At 38.8% G+C, this 24,297-nt stretch overlaps 1 protein-coding gene across 2 annotated transcripts in view; it reads right to left on the bottom strand.

The window, feature by feature from the left end:
- DPP10 (dipeptidyl peptidase like 10) overlaps positions 1-24,297 on the bottom strand; it is a 671,828-nt gene that overhangs the window by 328,121 nt on the left and 319,410 nt on the right. For both annotated transcript variants that reach the window (XM_056117572.1, XM_056117573.1), the window contains exon 4: positions 834-928. In XM_056117572.1, coding sequence (XP_055973547.1) covers positions 834-928 — 95 coding nt within the window. The remainder of the gene's footprint in view (positions 1-833; positions 929-24,297) is intronic.

Genomic DNA, 24,297 nt, shown 5'->3' with positions numbered 1-24,297 from the left:
ATCCCACATGCCTCCACCCCCTGACACCATACACTGCCAGGAGTGATTCCTGAGTGCAGAGCCAGGAGTAACCCCCATGCCTCATCGCCAAAAAGAAAAAAAAAGTTTGTTTTATACTTGATCTAGAAAACAATAAAACTATTGATACTATTCAGGAAGAATGAAAAATTAAAGGGTGTATATGAGGTGGGGGCGGTTAAAATTCATGAAAAATCATTTTAGACTAACCATTTTTTTAAAAAATTGGTTTTGGATGAGAAATTATTCAGTGAAAAAAATAAGTTTCTAGTCTAAAACCATGATGCTGAGGATAGGATCCTAAATACCACCTACATGGGGTGAGCACAATTCCTATGATAATGGTGTTGGCTCTCTGTACTACAACAAAGTACACATGTGTCTGGTGCACCATCAGGTGTGCACTGTGACTGAAAGTGAAGTATGTGACCACTGGCTAGAATCACAACAGATTTGCAAGCAGCAAAACCCAGTGTGCACAACTTCTGATTACCACATTATCACTAGCAACCAAAGAAATGGAAGGCAGTTGAAGGAAATGTTGGCATAGGTGTTACTAAGGTTACAGAAAAAATACTTGAGGAAATATTCATTCTTTGTATTATTCCTGGAAACTCATACTGACTCACAAAAATACATGAATAAAAAAAATTACCATCACATGGGACTTAGTCATCAACTGATAAACTTATTTTAACAATATCTACAACTTTTCACTTGAAGTGCTTTGTAAATGCTGAAGGGAGAGAAATTTACATTTAGAAACATCCTAAACAATCACAAATGCATAAAGTAATTAATTATTCATTACTTACAAAGGTTGTGTTTTCCAATAATAATGTGGTGGCATTTGTTTCTATATTCAGTTTAATGACATGTCCATTCTCGCTTTTATACACCACATCTGTATCTGAAATAACAAAGATATTAAGAATTGACAAACACATTGACTAGATAATATGAAAACTATAGAGGGGAAAATGCGCATAGTAAGTGGACACATTAGAACAATCACTCTAAGTTCTTAATAACCTTAGCAGATTTCTGCACTTGGCTCACTTAATTCTTTTCAATGATCAGGAAATCTGCCTATCACCTGTCCTATTATACAATGAAAATAGGGTTAGTGAAAGGGCCATTCAGATTCCTGTTTAACAAATAAAAGTTAATTAAAATAATGGGCAATCTGTTGCCCATCTGAGAGACGAAGGAAGGGATAAAAAGGATACCGCCAGTTTGTAGGGGATGCTATTACTGATTAGTGAGGTATGAACACTTTCAAAACAGGCTATTTATAGATTAAAGGGATGATACAGTATTTATAAAATAAAAACGTTATTGACACTTTAAAAATTTACAATCTTTCCATTTTCCCTCAATTCTTATTATTTCCATGGCACTATATTTTCTTAGTTTCTTTCCATTCTAAGAAGTAGATAATATTAAAGGGATGTTATAATATTAACTCATAGTTAATGATGATATATAGGTTACAATATCTCAGGATTTGAATGCCTTCAACTCAATGGTGATAAATACTGCATGGCCAGTTGTACAGATTATGTGGAAATGTCTGATGTTTAATGGTAGAGAAAATTTTTTCTACCTATTACTCAATTATTCCAATATAATAAATAGTACTAAACACCTATCAGTCCTCTGGGGGAAAATGTAGTGTTAGCAAAAGGATCAATTTTTTATGCTACATCATTCAGAATGACATGGTTCCCACCAGAGTTACAAATGACATGTAAGGTCAGTAGTCCTTGGTCTTACATACATAGGTACATTGCCATATTGGAACACCGGAAATATATAATGGAGTTTTATGAAAGTATTTGAAGGAGCAAGGAAAGACTTCCATATTGCAATGATTGTATGGGTAAAAAATGTTCATGTAGTATTTAAAATAAGTCATTCTTTACCTTCTAAAATTCTTAGACAAATGAAAAAAGTTTTTGTTGTTCCTTCACCCTTAATTTTACCTATTATCTTCATTCATAAAAAGGCAACATGCATGACAAATATTTTATTTATCTTAACCTTCATCAAGGCTGAAGCGATAGCACAGTGAGTAGGGCGTTTGCCTTGGACGCGGCCAACCCAGCTGACATGGGTTCGATTCTTCCACCCCTCTCCGAGAGCCTAGAAAGCTACTGAGAGTATCTCTCTCACACAGCAAAGCCTGGCAAGGTACCTGTGATGTATTCAATATGTCAAACACAGTAACAACAAGTCTCACAATGGAGACACTACTGGGCCCGCTTGAGCAAATCGTTGAACAACAGGAGGACAGTGCTACAGTGCTAACCTACATCATTACTTTCTATACCATATTTATGATTATAGGTCAACCACAACTTGCTGCTAATTTTAAACCACTGCCCTCTCAATCCTAATCTCCTGCTCAAAAATGAATTTTGCTCAAATCAATAGCATAACCACAAATAAGACCCCTTGTCATTTTCTTTAATGTTTTCGATTCTGGAACACTTAGCAAGTAATTAATATAATCAGCATAAAAATAAAAGAATTACATAGCATATCTCAGCAAATTATCCTTGTAATAGTTTCTTAATAAATGAAGAGAGAAATATCTCTTCCCTTTTTTGCACTGTGAAGAAAATACAGCAAAACAACACTCAAAGAATGTTGCTTTCCGAGACATTAAGGGGCAGGGTCTGTGATCGCAGATATAAATGAAAGAATGCAGAGAAATTTTAGTGTGAACACTGGTTCTTATTTGTCACTGTCACTGTCCTCCCGTCGTTTTGCTCGAGCAGGCCCAGTAACGTCTCCATCGTAAGACTTGTTGTTACTGTGTCTGGCATATCGAATACGTCACTGGGAGCTTGCCAGGCTTTGCCATGTGGGTGAGATACTCTCGGTAGCTTGCTGGGCTCTCCGAAAGGGGTGGAGGAATCAAACTCAGGTTGGCCATGTTTGCTGTGTGCAAGGCAAACGCCCTACCGCTGTGCTATCGCTCAAACCATCGCTCCAGGTTCTTATTTAACGGATGAGAATAGCATTCTGCTCCACAGGCTCATTGTAAAAGAAAATGCTAACAGGAGATGAGTTGTATGAAGGGTGAAGGAGCAAAAAAAGTTTTCTTTTCTATGGAAGCATAGTAGAAAGAAGCAGATATTATTTGAAATTATAGGAACTACTTGAAACATTGATTTTTAATGTATAGTTTATTAGAAAACTACTTAAGAAATTTTATATTTGGGGACTGGAGTGATAATACAGCAGGTAGGACATTTGCCTGACACACAGCCAACCAGGGTCTGATCGTCTGATCCCTGGCATTCCTTATGGACCCCTGCACCGCCAGGATTATTTCTGAGTGCAGAGCCAGGAGTAAACCCTGAGAATCTCCAAGTGTGACCCTAAAAGCCAATAGATGAATAGATAGATTAGATAGATAGATAGATGATAGATAGATAGATAGATAGATACTTAGATTTGTATATATTGCTAAATCCACACTAGTACAAACTTGGGGCTGAGAGCCTCCCAAGCATTAACAGGAGACGAGGTCACCTGGGCAGGTTTTTCAGTGCAAGGATATAAGATGTGGTGCTGCTGGCCCTTATGGTACCAGGGATTACCCTGTGACCCTGCAATGCTCAGTGGCCTAGAGTGTGACATCTGGCAATATTCAGAAGCCTGCAGGGTTACAATGAGCTCAGGGCACAATGTGAAGCAAACCTAGATCAGCCATGTACAATACATATAATATATGTGTGTAAAGGTAAAGGCCCTCCCGTTGATCATCGATTTGCTCGAGCGGGCCCAGTAACGTCTCCATTGGAGACTTTGTTGTTACTGTGTCTGGCATATCGAATACTCTCGGTAGCTTGCCAGGCTCTCCGAGAGGGGCGGAGGAATCGAACTCGGGTCGGCCATGTTGGCCGCTTGTAAGGCGAACGCCCTACCCGCTGTGCTATCGCTCCAGCCATATATGTGAAAATATGTGTGTGTATATATATATTATCTGTGTCTAATATATATAGTAAACATATATACATATATGCCTTCAACCCTGTACTGTCTCATGTCCAACACTGCAAAATTTAAGATTGCATTCCTAATGCCCCATTAGTAAGAGTAACCTGTTTTATAACTCATGTAACTCTTTAATATTTCATAAAGATTTCTGTGTGGATTATTTTTAAAACTATAAACATATATCTTTATTAATTATTTTAATTATTTCAATAGCAAATTTGTTCTCATTCATCGTAGTTCGCTGTTTGATTTATAATGACTTGTGGAATCTCCCATTTTTGAAATCTATTATTGCATTAATAAATTACTTTGCGAAAATATATTTCAAAGCTGTCACTTCATATATTATTTAATATTAGGTAATGAAATCTGAGTGAATCAGATCAATGAGTGAAGTGCATTAACGCAGAATGATTAAGGAGGGTGTCGTTGAAACATTCCTAAAACACAGTGTTATACATGTCTATAGCGTGCTCTGATAAGATGATCTTTCTTTCTTCAGCTTTTGAAGTGAAAAGTTGTTAACAAAATAGAATCACTGTGCACTCTCTCCATCCCTAACCCCAAAACTGTTAATGTCTGTCCTCATAAATTATCAATAAAATCATTTCTGTACAATTTCTTTTTCCATATTTTCACTGCTAGAGGAAATCCTAGTTAAGATCTGGCAAGTAAATTCGAAGCTTATTTCATACTCTGTCTTCAAACAATGAGATGCAGTGAAAGTGGAAGGGTGGAGCTGATTCCTTTGTTATTCCAGTTGATCACTTTGGATCTCTGGGACCAACGGGAATCAGGAATCAAAGGGTGTGGGAGCCAGCAACAAGCTGAATCTCTGCTCACTCTCTGTACTCTGTCTCTGTCTTTGTTACACCCGTGACTCAGTTTCCCAAAGACCACCAAGGAGCTGATTCCGATGCAAACACATGAGGGTCTTTATTGCAAACTCTGGTTTGGGCTCTCAAGCAACACCGGCACAGCAGGTTGAACCCTGAGCTCTTAAGGAGCAAGATTTTTATAGAGTTTATAGCTAGATGTAGGGAATTGAAAAGGCATAATTACAGGATTGGCTGATCTTTACAATTTGAAGAGTGCAGGAGCTACAAGATAGGCTACATTCCACCTTACCCTGTTACTAGCTTCTACATATAATCTGTGGGGATGTTCTGTGCTGTAAGCTCCTAGCAAACAGCTTCTGATTAGATGTGGCCTGGGAGGTTCTGGTTTTAGGCACCCTGAGGTGTTTCTAGATAACGGCCCTTTGTTCTCAGAATGGGCTGTTCCAGAAACTGGCCTATGCTGCCTTTCCACTAATGAAGCCTGTCATGGCATAGCTTTTGTTCCTCATATCTCTCTCTGTCTCTCTCTGTCTCTCTGTCTCAGTTTCTGTCTCTCTCATGTCTAGATAAAGGGCATGACCAAAGTAGAGCTTTTATCCCTAGCAGAAAGGAGGAAGAAATAGGGAATCCTGCCCACATGCACAGGGATGGGACCAGAGTATAAGAGAAGCCAAGGGGACATGGAGTTTCAGGGACACGATATTAGAGAGGAGCAGAATCAGTTTCTAGAGCAACAAGTCGTACCCAGAGAACACAGGTGACACAGTTCCAGCTGCAAGTCTCAGACTAAGAAAGTATATATGGGAGGCCAGGCCTTTATACACTGGGGGCAGCTGACAGAATGGACACAACTTAGGACTTTGTACACTGCACAAGCAAGGAGACACAAGACAAATAAATGGATAAACGGAGAAGATTTGGGATTGGGGGTGGCAATGGGCCAATTTACCTAGTTACTAAAATGTACTAATCATCAATCTCTATCTTAAATTTCTGAGTTTTGTATGCAAACATTGAAATCAATTCTCAAGAACCCTCTTCAAGGAGGATTCTTTCATGCTAACAAAAGTATCTAGAAGAATTGTTCCCATTACAGATATCAGTTGGCAATTTGCTACTGAAATTGAGTTAAAGCCTTTGTATCCATAACCTCTGCTGCCAGGATCAAGAGCCAAGTGTATTCAAACAACTTCATTATTATGCTTAGAGAAATGTGAGAAGAGAGAATAAGAGAACAAGGACTTCTCCAGACAGAGAGGGGGATTAAAAAAAAAACACACAGAGAACAATTTTTAGGAGACAGTTATATACAATTTCACCAATTTATCTTGGCCTGGAATTCTCTGCATACATAAGAATTAATCTGGGCTGGAGAATTAGTACAGTCACTTGGGTGCTTGCCTTCAGTGAGCAGAAATGGTTTTAATATGGTGAACCCCGTATGGTCCTCCAAGCTCCACCAGGAGTGATCCTAAATTCAGGAATAAACCGTGAACTGGGTATGGTGCAACACCATCAGGAAAAAAAAATAATCTGGGTGTTATCAGAGAAAGACTTGGATTCCTGAAGGTCCTTTCATATTCTTATCATGACCTTCAGGATCTCCTATAGCTTCCTTTTTTAGGGGGCTGAAACTTTTCTGGTATTTCAGGGATAGGTGTGTTCAGGTTTCTCCACCTCCAAAGGCCTCTTGATTTGCATCTCAAAGAAATATGTTTCTAATCACTTTATGCTACATCAAGCCTAAACTACTTATTAAATTTCAACATTTACCCCAATCTTTTTACCAGTATAGCAAGCAGATAGATGGGAGAGGGGGTGGTGATAATGAAATTTTCTTTTTTTTCTATTACAGCTCTATCCTTTTCTTATGGGTATTTTAAAATTGTCAAAACATGGGTAATAAACACAGGTTTGTTTAAAGGTTGTTCTTGGTGTTCTCTATAAAACTGGCAATTGACAAAATTCACCTACTTTGTAAATAACTAAAAGGTCACCTTACCATTATCTGATGCTATTATTCATAATGTAAGTAGGCATCTAATTTGGAGGGGACGATTCTCTTTCAATGTTTCAAAATTAAATCTATTATATAAAGAGAGTTTTTATAAAGTGAAAAATCTTGACAAACTATTTGAGTCATTCTAATCCAAATATGATTGCTGGAGAGAGAGAGAGAGAGAGAGAGAGAGAGAGAGAGAGAGAGAGAGAGAGAGAGAGAGAGAGAGAGAGTGTGAGAGTTCTGGTAATGAGTTTCAGGAAAATAATAAAAACTAAGAAATTGACTTGTCCCCAAGAAATTGCCTTGCCCCAAAGTAGCCCAAAGGCATGAGAACACATCCCTTTGAGATGCAAATCTACAGCTCTTTGCAGATAGAAAAAACCTAAAACACACTCAGAATAGTTGACCCTCTTAGTCAAAGAGAAGCTGAAGGTCCTGATAAAAAATGCAAGAGTGCAAGGTTTTCCCTCTGATAAATCAAGTTATCTTTTACATATGCAGAAAATCCCAGGTCAAGGCTTTTGGAGAAATTATACCTCACTGCACTCACAGTAGCATCGCTCTGCTTTGCCCACTCTGGAGAAACCTGTGTCATGCCTTGAATAAGACTATCTTCTCACGTTTCTCTTAATTTCTTTGAATTAAAAATCTTTTGCTTCCCTATGTCCCCTTCTAAAATTTTGTGCTGAAGAAAGAAGGCGATATTCCTGGAATGTCTTCGGAGTTCTGGAAAGAGCAATTCCTAGTTCCAGACTGAGTCCAGGGCTCCCCCCAAACTAAGAAACAGAACCATATTTGAACCAAACCAAACTAGTGAGCTTCAGCTACACTTGCTGGCTGCCTCAGGGAGTTGCTGAGATGGCGCTGTGCCTTCGCTGACTTCACCAGTCCTAACCCAGCCAGGCATTTCCACACTGGCCAAGGGAGATCAACTAAAGAAGTGGAAGTGCTGTTTTCTTGAGTACTTCCCTTGCTATCCACTCAACCAGGCCACCAGCAATGATATATATTCAAATAGTTCCTTTAGGGGCCTCAGAGATAGTACAATGTGTAAGACACTTGCTATGCAAGGGGTTGACGTGTGTTCACCCCCATAATTCCATGTGATTCCCCCAAGCCTGGCAGGTGTGATCCCTGGACAGCCAGGAGAAAACACTAAGCACAGCCAGGTGTGCTTATAAAAGGGGAAGATGGTTTCCCCCATGTCCACAGGTGCTTCTTTGGAGTTCCATTTCAGCCATTTAAATCTACATTGAGACATTCCTGCAAAGTCCTGGATTATGTCAGATTCTGCATCCTTTATACTATCAGAAGACCATATATTTTGACCCTCTGAATCTTAAAGGTGACCAATAGATCCAACAGATAATAACAAACACAGGAAGGTGGTAAAATAAATAACCCGAAAGGCCCCAAATAAATAGACTGCCTCAATATCCTGAATAAAAATACAAATACGCAAAGACTGTAGCTACACATGGTCCTAAATTTTTCAAACTGTCCTGTAAAACAGTTTTACACTGTCCTGGCAGTACTCTTTGTTAACTATCCCATCACTTGGTAAGTAACACACACACACACACACACACACACACACACACACACTCATACTTAGTCCTATATTAAGTTCCTCTACTTCTGGGAGATTTCTTTTTCTTCTACTTATATTCCAAAAATCTTTTTTATTTTCTAGCTCTGTGTCTGAAAATTGTTATTACCCAATATTTTCATATTGAAGAACCTGGGAACCTTGAGCCAGCACAAAGACCTGCCACTACTGCTCCTGAGTCATCCATCCAAACAAACAAGAAAAATTGTGTTTAAGATATTAAATGCAAGGCTCACCTAGGGTATAGTATAACAGGGCATTAGATAGGATTGATCCTTGGCACCAAGTGTCCACCACCCTCACTCCAAGCATCATCAGGTGGGACCTGGAGGTCCCTATGCGCCATCACTTGTCCTGGGGAGACCCTGGTACTAAAGGGGGCAAAAGGGCACTGCATCTTCATCCTCCAACACATGTACCCCCAAGTCTTCTGAACACCACTTGGAAAGTTCAAAAATAAATACACAAAGATCATAAAATTGAACGGTTTAAAAATTAGAAATGGCACATCATTAAATATTTTTAACTGTGCTCTAATATTAGGCCTGAAAAAAAGTCAGTGAAAGAAAAGAATGATTTAATCATCACAGAAGATGCTCAAATAAATTTAGGAAAGACTTGTTAAATATCAAGCTAAGATTAGTCATTAATTAAATATATCAGTGGTGAATACTGAAATGGGGCAGAGTCAAGTCTGCTAAATTTTTAAATAGCAACAGACTCCACGTATATACCAGAGAACATGGAATCCATCAGGAATGAATTCTTTATTCTTTTTGTCTACTTAAAATTCTCATTATAGACACACTCTTTCTCCCCAGACTCCTAGAAAAAAGTCTTCTTTGCAAAACAAAACTGTATTGTAATCCTATCTATGCTCTCACTTCTTTAATCTACTTTATTCCTGACACCCTTGCCAGCATCAGCATTGTGTGTATATGTATGTGTGTATATATCTTCATTGCATTATATACCAATAGCAGTAACGACAATGATAAGCACCACTATTCTTCTTTTAGTTCTTCCTATGTTTTTTTCTTTTTTTGCAGTACAACTCAATAAAGTTTATTTATATTGAATTTCAGTGTGCCCATTGTGAATGCTGTTTTCCACATCTCCCTGCAGAGTAGCTGAATTCTTACTCTCCAAATATTGAAAACTCTCAAGTGCACCACTGTGATAACAAAATCCAATGTTAGCTTTCCACATACTTAATCCCTACCTCACACATTTCTTGATGTGTGAGAATGGTGCTGAGTAGAATTTTAATGTTTTGAACTTTGTACTAATACTTTGCCCTGAAAGTTTTTGTTTGAAGAATAGGTTGTGCATGTGATAATTATAGCAGAATTATTCACAATATCTGACCATGAAATCAAGTATGCCCATTGACAGATCACTTGATAAAGATACTACGGTATATTCAAGTAATGGATAATACCTCTTCCATTAAAAAAAGAGAAAACTGCCTTTGGTGAGGAAGTGAATGAAACTGAAGCAATTATGTTAAGTCAAAGAAAGAAGTGAATTACAATTATTCTTTAACTCAATGTGGTCTATCAGTAAAGCAAGGAGAAGAATGAGCAGATAAATTGCTTTAGTGAAGAGATGTAATTGGAACAAATTAGGTGTGATGAACTTCATATGCATATGAACATGCAACACTATATCCCTGGAATTTTATGGTGTTAACCAATGACAAATCAGCCCTAAGCTTTGTTTTTCAATTTCTTCTCTGTGCAATCCTTTCTGTTTAAAGCAGACCTTTCTACATTGATTCAATTCAAGCTAGTTTGTTTGTTGTTTATTTATTTGGTTTTTTGTTTTGTTTTTGGTTTGGGGCCACACACTCAGAGATGCTCAGGGATTACTCCTGGCTCTGCTCTTGCTCTCAGTGATCACGTCAAGCAGTGCCAGGGACTGAACCAAAGTTAGACGTGTAGAAGCCAAGCACCTTAGCCCCTGTACTCATGCTCTGGCCCCTCAGTTCAAGATCTGATCTCTCCTGTATGCCAGTGTTTAGTCTTATAAATACATTAAAATCAAATATCTTATTTTTGGCTAATCTTTTTTAAAGGTACTTATGTGTCTCTATTTTACCTCTATTTGTATGCATATATAGATAAGTATATATACATTCCAGATTATTATTTGTTCTTTCTTCTGAATTACTGTAGTATTTTATAGTGCAATACTGTAAGAGGTGAGTTTTTTTGTTGTTTATTTAGAATTCTTTATGTTTAGTGTATTATTATCATTTGGATGAACACATTCTAAGTACTTTAAATTCTGTCATATGCTAAAACAGACAAAAAACCCATGAGTGATAGTACAACAGGTAGGATATTTGCCTTGACAACAACCAACTCAATTTCAATCGCCAGCATCCCAGTCGCTCTGCCAAGCACTGGCTGTTATGACTCCTGACTCAGGAGTAACCTCTGAGCATTGCCTAAGTAATAAAATTTACTCAAAATATTATTTTACATACTTTATGTTAACATGCATAAGCAAGCCAGAGAAAGATTTGTTCACTAAACAAGGGTTCCTCAAATTCTGACTATGAATATAATCCAATAGGTCCACAGCCATGTTTATTCATTTATCCACTTATTTTTATATTCAATACCTTATTCACACTACAAAATTAGATCTAAGTAGTTGGAACAAGATCATATGATTCACTAAACCTAAATATTTACTGTGTGCTGCTTTAAATAATATATGTTGCAATAACACATTGCTTACTATATTTGAAAACATTATTTAATATAAAATGTTCATTATCACTTTGTTGTTAGAAAAATGTTTTTGGATTTCCCCACATGTGGTTATATTTGAAAGATATTCTGCTTTCTTGTTTAGGAAGTGATATGCATTTCTCTTAAAATAATTTGAACTCCTGGTAAGTAGAATAAAGTTATGAGCACAAAATAAATGCATTTTTTCTAAAAAAAATATAGACCATTTTTATTTCAAAGTCATCTGAATTATAAGAGATACTTTAATTAATGTGTGTCAGTCCTACGAATAGCAATTCCTATGATGAAGAGGTGTTTACAGGCTCAATAATGGAGCCATTGATGGCCACTCAACTAAATGATGCATTTTTGTTTTTATTTTTGCCACTTAAAAGCAAATAGCAGCAACTTACATCATTTAATTCTTTAGATAATCCGTGAAATAAAAATCAATATAAAAGAAAATAATCTATTTATAAAAATTCAAATACAGATTTCCACTTAGAAAAATTATTTAATAAGGCATGCCTATCAATTATAATTTGTTATTAATTATTTTTTAATTAAAACCTACATTAGATATTTGGGCATGGTTATAAGTCTAAACTTTAGACTGATAAACTTCATTATCTCCACCCTACTGTCCCAGCTGTTGATCAGAAGGTAGAGAAAAGTCAAAACAAATTTCTGTCTTCTTGACTGTAGTGCTGTAGCCTTATTCTCCTGTTGCTCATTGATTTGCTGGAGTGGGCACCAGTAATGTCTCACAACAAATTGTGAGACTTATTGTTACTGTTTTTGGCATACAAATACATGACAGGGGGCTTGCCAGGCTTTGCAGTGAGGGCAAGATACTCTTGGTAGCTTGCCGGGCTCTCTGAAAAGGGGCAGAGGAATTGAACCTGGGTCAGCCATGTGCAAAGTGAATGCCCTACCTGACCTACCTGCTGTGCTATCTCTCCAGCCCTTTTTGACTATAAATAAACATAAATGTTGAACATAGAGTTGTTTTTTTTTTTTGGTGAGTTTGTTCTTTGGACACTCACAGTGTTGCTCAGGGCTTACCCTGGTTTTGTACTCAGAGTCACTCCTGATGTAAAATGTGATTTTCTTAATCCTTTATAGACTACCATTTATACGTATGTTATTTTCTGACCATTTCTCATTTTATTTGCAAACTCATCTTCCTAAAACTTATATACTAAATTAATATTAAAATGCAAAATACTAGAGAAAAAAATCTAGAATATATTTTTAAATAATTCTACTTCTAATATCTTTGAGCCACTAACTGATGACCAGCTTTTCTCCATATGAAAAGATAAATTGGGCTAACTTCAGGCTCCAAATGAATATTTGGAAATGTACAGATCACCAATAAGATTTCACAAGATGTGAACTTTGTTATATAAGGGTGCAACTCCTATAAACCATTTCATTACACGTAAAAGCGCCATTTAGTTAGTATATAATATGAAGGTGTCATCTTTTTATCTCTAGGTATGTCATCTTTTTATCTCTAGGTATGTATATTTGCAAAAGGGTTGAAATTTTATTTTATATATTCAGGGCACCATATGAAGTGCTGGGGATTTAACCCAGGTAGGAATCATACATAGCAAGGCAAGTGTTCTGTGTAGTATTATTGCATTTACACTTAAGGTTTAAATTTTGTTATCTCATTGCTTACAATTAACCAGGAAACCATGTATGTAAAGGGTATTAAACAATACAATGTAATAACAGACACAAAACCTTTACATCTACTACTAAAAAGGGTTATTACGTGTGTATTAATTTTTAAGTAACCAATTATTTTTGGATATCAGGTAAGTCTAAATGTTGGCTATGTGACACAAATAAGCATATCACTGTAGCACTGTCCTCCCGTTGTTCATCGATTCTCTCGAGCAGGCACCAGTAACGTCTCCATTGTGAGACTTGTTACTGTTTTTGGCATATCGAATACTGCCACGGGAGCTTGCCAGACTTTGCTGTGTGGGTGGAATACTCTCTGAGAGGGGCGGAGAAATCGAACCCAAGTGGAGTGCAAGGCAAACTCCCTACCCTGCTATGCGACAGCTCTGCCCCTACACAGCATATGTACATTGTCGATCATTGATTTTTTTTAATAATATCTCTACAGCTTTTCAAAGTTACTGTCAAATAACATATTATTTGAACGGGGCAGCGTAATGGATTATAAACATGGCTATGTGCATATGGCTAATGGGTACTTGGTAGTAGAAGAATTGCTACATAATAGGAAATAAAGTTATTATTCAAATTTTAAGAAGATATTCCAATTTGTCTAGGGTCCTGCCATTATTCAGTCATTTAAAAAAAGTCATGAAACTACAATGTGCTTGTGAGCCATGAGAGAAGATTTCCAGAAGCAAGGTGTGCTTTTAGCAGGGATTACAGTCACATATTCATTCTACTGAGAGTGAGGAAACCATAGTAACAACAGACCAGCCTGAGAATGCTTAGGAGATATTAATATAGGCCCTGAAAAAAATCACAAATTTCTTTCAAAGTTTCAAGCTTCCTATTGATTTAACAGTTAATAAGTTTTCCAAGAAAAAAATTCTATGGATAAAGTATAAATACTATTTGAAATCAGTTACATAACATTATATAAAGATGAGCATATTATTTTAATTTATGCTTTTTATTATATGGCTATTTTCTCCATAATAAATCCTTTCAGAAACACAAGTTTATGCATACTTGTGTGTTTCATATATATGTATATGTTTATAGCACAAACATACAGAGAAGTATGTACTTACATACATATGCTTAGATAGAGTATAACATTTCAATGTGAGAAGACAAAATACTTGAGGATTTGAAATGAGATATGACTATTCTATATCAGATATATAGTATTTTTGGACTGATTGTCTAGAATATTTCTAATTTGCTTTGGTAATCTAAAGTATAAAAATATAATAACCCTAATACTCTGATAAACATTAAAGTCACATATATTACACAGTATTCAGTAAGTGATTGTGCAGTTGTTGACAATGGAACTAGCAATGAAGACTACATTACCTTAAACATTTTATAAAAAATTCCACCTCCCTTACTTTCCATTCTTAGTATTACCAGGTACTATTATTGACTGTTTTAAAAGTCTATGTACACTTTCCAAAAGAAAATAGTATATTTTCTTATCTTTACATTAGTTAAAATTGAAATGAGGTTTTAGCTGATATTAAATTAATTTCTACATTTTTCCATTTTGAACAATGTATATATTGCATCATATTTAATTACAAATGGTAAGAGTGAAAGAGGGACCAGAGTGATAGCACAAAGGGTAGTACATTTGCCTTGCATGTGGCTGACCTGGGTTCTAATCCCCAACATCCTATATGATCCTATAAGCACAGGTAGGAGTAACCCCTAAGCACTGCTGGGTGTAGACCCAAACTAAACTCTCTCTCAAAAGAAACAAACAAAAAAAAAATAGAGTGCAATTCCAGGCTTCACTCTTTGCTCAAAAGTGTTAAGAATAAAATGAAATAAAGGTATACAGCAACAAAAATCAACAATTTTATGAACTGATAAGTAGAAAGGTAAAATATATGATGATCAAAAACATATGATGGAATATCATTAACCAATAAAATGAAGTAATAATATGTGTCATAAATAACTTGATAACAACATAGAAAAATTAAAAAGAATAAGAAGTTATTTATTTCAAAGTCTATGCATTGTGCACATATCAAAATCTATTGAAAAGAATAGCTGTGGTTTCCATGACCTGGTGTACTAAGGAGAATGAGTAGTGACTAATGGCAAGTATGTTGTTTCCGGAAGCAATGAAAGTGTTTTCAAATTGATAACAGTGTTGTTTAAATCTTCAGCTGCCTGAGCCCTGGTCGGGGCGGGGAGGAAAGCTCAACCCGCTCCCCTCCAAGGGGCCCTGGTGAGGACAGCCAGGCGCGGTGGCAGGAGGCTGCACTGTTCTCTTCCAGCCAACACCATGCTGAGACCACTTTCCGCACACCTGAAGGTACCGGCAGAGGAACAAAGGCAAGCGGGTCCCGGGGCTGAGATCTCCAAGCCCACTCGGATCGGGGCTGAGCATCCTCCACCCAGATCCTCCAAATTACAGTAGGTGGGGGTCACACCCACCAACTGGCCCCCTGGTGCCATGTATCCCATCAATGGCCAAGACTCAGAGACTATAAAAACCAGCTCTCGGAACCACGCAGCCGCGAATGTCATCTTATTATTACATCTTCGTATCTCGTTCCTACTTTGGACAAATTGGCAGGCTACCAAATGTAACCTGCCCACATGGCAGAGTCTGGCAAACTCCCCGTGGCATACCCAATATGCCCAATACCAGTAACAATGATGGGTCTCATTCTCCTAAAGAGCCTTGAATATAGCACTTTATTAAAAATCTCAGGGCTAGGATGAAGGAGACGTTACTGGGGCCTGCTCGAGGCAATCGACGAATAACAGGATGGTCGTGATTTGCGATTCGTTGTTTAAATGTGGTGAGGTGATGAGTTTGGGCCATAGGTGATTGGTTCTCAGGGCTTTCTCCTACCTCTGAGCTCAGGAATCTCTCTCAGTGGGTCTTAGGTGACCATATTGGGTACTCGGGACTGTATTTTCGTCAGCCTCATACAAGACAACCTCTGCACAACCCACTGTACAATCTCTCTGGGTCATTTAAATGAATGTTGTTAAGTATCTGTGACAGTATATTGGCACTTGTTAGTAAGCTTAAAAATAATGAGATGCTTTCTTTTAAAAAACTAGATAACAGAGTTTTTTTTTACCAACTTACCAAAGATAAGAGAATTCTCCGTTCATTGCTATCCCTCCAAAATGACTTTGTAATACTCTGCATAATATTTTATCCAAGCCACCTGTTTGCACAGATGGCAGTTTGCTCACTTTTTTTTATTTTTGCAAGAGCTAAAGATCTAGGACAGACGATATAAGACACAAACTGCCATTTGATTTTGCCTCTCAATGTTAAAGTGAGTAAAGAGGAAGAACAGATGTATTTCCTCCACCATTTCATTTCACCCTTTATTTACTGCCTATTGTAGTCTTTTTAAAAACATTGTTTCTTTCTGTCCTTATGAGACACTTGCCACACACATTATTAAGTAAAGTAAAGCCACAATCTTACAACCCTGATCTAGTTCACCTGAAGGATATGCTCATAACACTTGCTCGGAGTCATAATTGAAGGGCAAATACAGTAAACTACTAGAAAAAGGAGTTTACAGATGCAAAAACTATATAAAAATGCATACGATTGCTTTGATACTCAAATTCTCTGACAGACACAACATGAACCAAGATGATAAACACAAATTTTCATCCATTGATAAAACAGACAACCCACTATTTGATTAATATTTAACTATTTCCTTTGAAAATGTGTAGGGCAGAAAACAGGACCTGAAATCTAAAGGTAAAATAAAATATAGGACCCAGAGAGACAGCTCAATAAGCAGAAGCACACGCTTTACATGCAGGAAGTCTGTTGTGATCCTGGCATTGTCTGGTCCCCTTAAGACAGGGGATTGAGATGCATTAGACAAAAATAGATATGACTCAGGGCTTTAAAACCCGGCCTGCACACCTCCCCTTATCATTTAAAATGTTTTGCTACCAAAAGTCACAAACAACAACTTCCCACTATCTGCAGGGAATACAAAATCGAAGAGAAATCCGCACCTATTAGTTCAATTCACACTATATGAAAGACCCTAGTTTCATTTAGTAGACAGTGTGAAGCAAATAAAAGAAACCTATCAACAGAAACAAAAAAGTCAGTTGGATCTTCAGAGCAAAGCGTTAAGTACCTTCCTTGGACCTTTTATACTCAGGTTTCTTGCTTTTTACTTACAATATCCACCACCACCAACACCTCACCAGCCCATGCCCCAGCCTAGCTCTTCCATTATCATGTCTTTCTATCCTTCGCTCATGCATGCAAGATCCTATTTGAAAAAAAAATTCTAATATCCCAGCACTAATATGAGTAGCCACTGAGCACCACTCTTTGTGGTCCCCAAACATTAAAAAAAACACATAAATAAAATACAGTTACATGGTATTATATTGTATTAAGTGTATTAATATCTGTAATAAAAAGTAATTTTGTTAGCCATTTGTACTTATTTAATTCTCACAATTATGGTCCTTTTCACAGAAGAGAAAATTGAGCCTCAGGGAACTTAATTAACTGGACTAACATAATACAATTAAGAGAAGAGTGAAACTAGAATTCTAATGGGATACTGGCTTTAAATACAACTTGGCAATGGAAGTGGAATAACTGTTCCAGAGGATGATACTATCTGGATTGTGTCACCTTCTGCTGGTGTGGTTTGTGTCACGTTCTGCTGACGTTCTGACCTGTATCCCAGAAATAATACTGTTGAAGAGACAGTTCCCAAGAGTCCATGGATCACCCCTAGCAGTGGCAAGAAATAACCTGGGTCAAGACATGGCAAAGTCAGAAGGATCTAATTCCTTGTCTATTTATTGTTCAGGGTGTATGATACTGATTTTTCAGCCCTAGCCATGAAAGGATCATAGCCCTGTCAGAAAGTGAGACAGCTTCTTCATATGGGGCCAGAGAATGGTCCTGGCTTGATGGGAGCAGTAGCACTGTAGCACTGTCATCCAGTTATTCATCAATTTGCTCAAATGAACACCAAGAGCGTCTCCATTTGTCCCTGTTGAATGCTAGTGTAGCCCAATGCCATCTGCTCGCTCCAGGAACATGAAGTGAGACTTGTTGTTACTGTTTTTGGCTTATGAATATGCCATGGAGAGTTGCCAGGCTCTGCCGTGCAGGCAGGATACTCTCGGTAGCTTGTTGGGCTCTCCGAGAGGCATGGAGGGATTGAACCTGGGTCAGCCACGTACAACGCAAACACCCTGCCTGCTGTGCTATCGCTCATGTGGGAACAGTGAGTCTCTTGAAACTCAGGGAGTCTGTTGAAACTCAGCAGGGATGGAGGGGTAACTTTGCAAGTGCCAAAGGGAGAACATTGAGGTTGAGTCCATTGTTTTCAAAGGTCATGGTTGGGATAGGACTCCAGATTCTCTGCAGTTGAATTCTGGGATTCCAAGTCCAAGTGGTCTTAAGGTGCTATTTTTATGCCTGACTCCATTTGGTTGAAACAATTGAATTGCGCTTTGGAGACAACAGTGTAATTCCTTACACGGGAGGGTATTGTGTACCTCTTAAAAATGCTCAGGAGGTCCCTGGTAATATTTATCTATCTAGACTGGATGGGTTAAAAGACCTAAAGATGCATGTCTGCTCAGGCCCTGCCATGCCAGGAACTACCAAGATCACACCTAGTGATACTGAGCAGGGAAGATAGGGAATCATGGAGGAGGGCACATGCGTTGCCTATAATCCAACCTGCAACCTTGACCACTCTACTATCTCGATGGACCTTCTTCTCTGCCTTCAGCTTTTAGAGAAGTCTGGGGTTAAGAACTAAACTTTTGAAAAACAACTTCACTTTATCCTTGATAAAAAAAACATAGGTGCCCAGTGTAATTTGAGACACTTGTCTTTTTTGTGTGTGCAATAATAAAATAGTAATATTTGTGCATGATCAGTATTCAACTTTGATTATAATCTGCCTGTGCAACAAAGCATAGTGATTCTGAAAAATAACAGGATTTAGACAGTCCAGGGTTCAATACTTTGTATCACTTTATACTATCCCAAATGCCAATACTACTCCTGAAACAAACTTCTACTCCAATACACATATACCAGACACTGTCAATATAAAACTTTAAGGTATCTGATGAGGCATAACTCCTATTCAAATCTCAAGAAAGGCATATCCTAATACAAAATGAATGCCTGTGTACATTGATAAAATCTTTATACTGTAAATGGACATAAAGTCAGCTAATTTCTAGAGTGCTAAATAAAAACCTCATTTTTATGTTCCTGGACACTTGTGCATCTATTTTCTACAGCAGTTTGCCAGATATTATTTTTAGAAGAAAGAAAACTTACCCTGGGGCCATTGAAGTTTATAATTGGACATTTAAAAAATTGGCTGATACTAATAATTGTTCTGAAAAGTATACCCCAAGCGTCACATATGCTGCCAAGATTGTAACTGAGCTGAAATAGAACATTAATATTAAGCTTGCATCTAGTCCTGAGTCAAGGAACCTACACTTTCACTAGTATTAAAGGGATCTTTCATCGTTTAGGGAAAACAGACAGAATTCTTTGACTCTAATATAAAAGGTAAAGGTAAAGGCCCTCCCGTTGTTCATCGATTTACTCGAGCAGGCCCAGTAACGTCTCCATTGGAGACTTTGTTGTTACTGTGTTTGGCATATCGAATATGTCACGGGGAGCTTGCCAAGATTTGCCGTGCAGGTGAGATACTCTCGGTAACTTGCTGGGCTCTCCGAGAGGGGCGGAGGAATCGAACTCGGGTTGGCCGTGTTGGCTGCGTGCAAGGCAAACGCCCTACCGCTGCAACAAAGTCTCCAATGGAGACGTTACTGGGCCCGCTCCAGCAAATCAACTCTAATATAGCTCCTTTTAAATAATAGTCCAAGATTGTTGAAATTGATGCTTAGTTGGAATTTCTAAAAAAAAAAAAAACAACTGTAGGAGTTCAGCTTCCTGCCCACTCCTACCTCCTGAGTTGAGGATCAAATGAGACAAATTAGAAATATGTGTTAGGCACCATTTCTCCACAGGGCAAGACTTTAGTCATAATTTTATCAAACAAAGCATTGCAATGATGCCTGACCCAATTTGTTACTAAATAACTATAATACGACACTTAATCACTTAATCACTTAACTTTCCGTTAGTCGTCCATTTGCTCGAGCGGGCGCCAGTAACATCTCCATTTGTCCCAGCCACGTGCTAGTGTAGCCCAATGGCATCTGTTCGCTCCGGGAACATGAAGGGCCTCAAACCGATCGTTCATGATCTTGACGAAGAAGTATGACCAACTGGTAGGTGGGCGGCCACGCGGTCTTTTGACATCCCGTGGAACTCAGTCGGTACAGCTCTAGTCCAGCGGTCGTCTTTAAATCTCATTATGTGACCAGCCCATCTGATTTTCGACACCTTGGCAAATGAGACAGCATCCCTGATTCTTGATCGTTGACGGATGTCAGAACTCCGGATTCTTTCTCTCATTTGAGTGAAACGTGATATTCCAAGCATAGCTCTTTCTATTCTTCTTTGGGAGACCTGAATAGCGTTCTCATCTTATTTGCGTAGGGCCCAGGTCTCTGAGGCATATGTTAATGCAGGAAGAACAGTGGAATCAAAGAGATGTGCCCGGAGCCGGAGGTTCTTCGTCCTCTTAGCTATTTCTTCGATGTTCTTGAAGGCGTTCCAAGCTGCTCTCTTCCTCCTGCACGGCTCGGGTGCCAGGTCATTTGTCATGTTGACCTCTCGATCTAGGTACACATAGCTGTTGCATTCGGAGATGGTCATTCCGTTGAGAGCGAATGGGGCATCAGGAACGAGGCTGTTTCTCATAAACATTGTCTTCATAAGACTCAGCTGTAGTCCTACCTTTCCACACTCATGGTCAAAGTCGGCCAGCATTTGTGCCGCTTGGCTGATGTTTGGTGTTATTAAAACAATGTCATCAGCAAAGCGGAGGTGGTGTAGTTGCCGACCATCTATCTTCACTCCCATTCCTTCCCATTCCAGTCGTCGCATGATGTTCTCGAGGGTGGCACTGAAGAGTTTCGGTGAAATGGTATCACCCTGCCGCACCCCTCTCTTGACATCAACGATCACTTCTTTGTAGAATGGTGAGATCCTGGTAGTGAAACCGCAATACAGCTCACGGAGGATCCTGATGTATTGGGCTTGAATGCCCTGATTGGCTAGGGCTTCAATGACCACTTCCGTCTCAACAGAATCAAAGGCCTTCTTTAAATCAATGAACGTTAAACAGAGCGGCATCTTGAACTCCCAATGAGCTTGGTTATCGTGTGGATATGGTCGATGGTGCTGAATCCTCTGCGGAACCTGGCTTGCTCGCATGGTTGTCCTTCATCTAGTGTTCTGCCAATCCTATTTAGGATGACTCGAGTGAACAACTTGTAGATGACAGACAATAGGCAGATCGGGCGATAGTTGCCAATGTCATGGATGTCTCCCTTCTTGAACAGTAGTACGGTCCTGCTGGTTTTCCATTAGGACGGAACCTTGCATTCAGACAGGTAGCGAGTGAAGAGCCGAGCCAGTGTATTGATGAGTACTGACGGCAGGTTCTTCAGGTGTTCAGGTCTGACCTTGTCTGGGCCGGGTGCTGTTTGTTTCTTTACCGACGAAATGGCGTGTCGGATTTCGGAAGGGAGAACGTTGGGAACGACATATCCATCCTGTGGAATTTGGTATGTTGGCAAGTGCACATGGCTATCGAAGAGATTTGAGTAGAAGTCATGGATAATCTTCTCCATTGCCGTTCTGGAGGATGTGATGGATCCATCAGGATGTCGGAGGGCAGTCATCTTGGTCTTATAGTTGGAGAAGGACAGGCAGGCGTTACGAATACTTTTCCCGGCTTCGGCCGCATCTACCAGTACTTCTGCTCTTCTCTCTTTGAAGTCTTCCTTGATCGCATCTCTGCACTGCTTTGCGAGCTCGGACGTTAGCTTGCGGTTGCCTGAGGCATGCGCCAAACCACGCTGGCGAATTAGCTCAAGAGTTTTCAAAGATAGGCGTTTTTTTGTGGCTATCTCTCTCTTGGCGTTCCTCGCACATTCATGGAGGTGCTGAACCAGTTGATCGTATTCCTCGCCAATGTTGTCAACAATGGCATCTTCCCATGTTGCCGCAATAGTACCAAAGAGTTCCCAGTTGGTGGTCATTCTGGGAGTTCTCTTTTTGAACTTTGCAGCCCTTTCTCTGTGAAGTAGAATTTTGCACGAAGGAGACGGTGGTCCGATCTCGTTTGAAATTTTGGGACAACAGCGACATCGGTCATGCAAAACCGTCGATTGTATATGATGTGGTCTATTTCGTTGTGGAATCGTCCACTGGGAGACTCCCATGTCCATCGTTTAGATTCTGCCTTCTGGAACTGTGAGTTATCATGAATGGTCTTGGTCGACATGATGAACTCAGACAGTCTCTCACCCTGTTCGTTCCATTCTAGGCCATGGGTCCCGATGTGAAGTTCTTCAGCTGATCTTCTCGGTCCTATCTTGGCATTAAAATCACCCACAATGATCTTGTAGAAGGTATGGTCTTCTTTATAGAACTTCTCTAGCTCCATGTAGAACTTCTCGATTTCTCTTTCATCATAATGAGATGTTGGTGCGTAGACAACTAAGATAGAAACTGCAGGCAGTGAGCCACATCTATTCAAATGTAAACGTCCGATTAGGGTTGTTAGGCATTCGAATGAATCAATGCTCTTGGCCAAGTTTGTGTTGACAAGGACACCGACGCCTCCAACACCTCTTTTATCGCATGTTCCGAGGAACAATTCTTCTCCAGTGTCGAAAATGGCATGGTGAGATTCGTGCCTTCTTGTCTCGGTCAGACAATGATGTCCTACTTGATCATTCGTGTTTGTACCATCAGGTCCTTGATGGATGCATCTGATGCTAGCGTACGTGCATTGAAAGTACAGATGATCATTTTTGTCTTCCTTCGTTGTGGCAGCCTAGGTCGGCCTTGAGATTTGGTCGGCCTCTCCTTTCTCATCCTTCTCAGTGCTGCCTTGTCGGTGAAGCCTTCAGGGTCAGGTGAATGAGACCAGTTGTAGTTACTGGTTTTGGCATATCGAATACACAACGGATAGCTTGCCAGGCTCTTCCGTGCGGGCGGAATACTCTTGGTAGCTTGCCAGTCTTTCTGAGAGGGATAGAGGCTTTTGGGGAGACCTCTAATCACCCTTGTAGGTGTTACCATATTTGAACCCTATCAAATATTGTACGACAATTCCGGAAGATGGGTATTTAGTGTCTTATGATGTGTCCGGAAAGCATCCTGGAGTGTGGCGGCGGCTGGGTAGTGGAAGTAGTGTTGCCACCACCCTGCTGAACCTGGACCTCGGGCTGGTAGTGGCAGTCGTCTTTTCCCTGATGCTCATGGTGATTCGCACACAGATAATATGACACACTATTCTATAATGAGAACAATTTTCAGAATAATTTACAGACCTTGCTTTTATTACATAAATTTGAGTGAAACTCATATATCTATCTATCTATCTATCTATCCTAATCTAAAAGTATAGTCTTAAATATATCTCCTGACCTTGAAAAATGTCATTGTATTAGATGTTTTTTTTATCCTCTCCTACAACCTGCTCAGGAATGGCAAATTCCTCTCTTATAAAATGGACTCATCATCTTTAATATCTTGAGGTTTCCACACAACAATGATGAAAATTTATGTCCATATATATGTACCCATTGTAGTAACTGCAATACTTCAGGAAAAAAAAGATAAAACAGGTATGCCAATCAATTAAATATTAACACTCAACTCCTATTCTACAGGAAGAGAGTAAACAAAAAATTGTTTATAAATATAAGGACTAAATACGAATTAGAGAGTCTGCCTTCTACATCAAAAAGAAAAAGAAAAATGGTGGAAAGTACCAGATAAGTTTTTTTTTTATCTTAAGAGATCTAAGCAATGTCAACAAAAAAATTGAGTAACAATTTTTTTCAGGTAAATATTTAAACAATCACCAATTCAAAATGTATAATAACAATCTCAAAGCGTTTGGGAATTACTTGCTGACAGAAACCAGGGGTAAAGAGCTCTTAATAGAAAAGGTGCAGACATAAAATAAAACCGTCTATTGGATATAGCCTTGTTTGGGGGAATTAAGATCTTGCTGATTCTGATTTTTTTTTAAGAATGGATTTTTCAGAATCCTATCCATTAATGTCTTAGGTTTATAAAATCACTAGAGACATTTCTCTTCAGGTGCTCCCAATTTAACTATTTCAGGAGTGAACCAAAATATTTCATGAAGGTAATAAAATAATAAGGACAGTGATTGTGCTGAAAAGGGTATGCTGTACTCTTTTAAA

Source organism: Sorex fumeus, unplaced genomic scaffold, assembly GCF_029834395.1.
Source record: "Sorex fumeus unplaced genomic scaffold, SorFum_2.1 ptg000035l, whole genome shotgun sequence".
Taxonomy (NCBI): domain Eukaryota; kingdom Metazoa; phylum Chordata; class Mammalia; order Eulipotyphla; family Soricidae; genus Sorex; species Sorex fumeus.
This window is presented reverse-complemented; position numbering and strand designations above follow the sequence as displayed.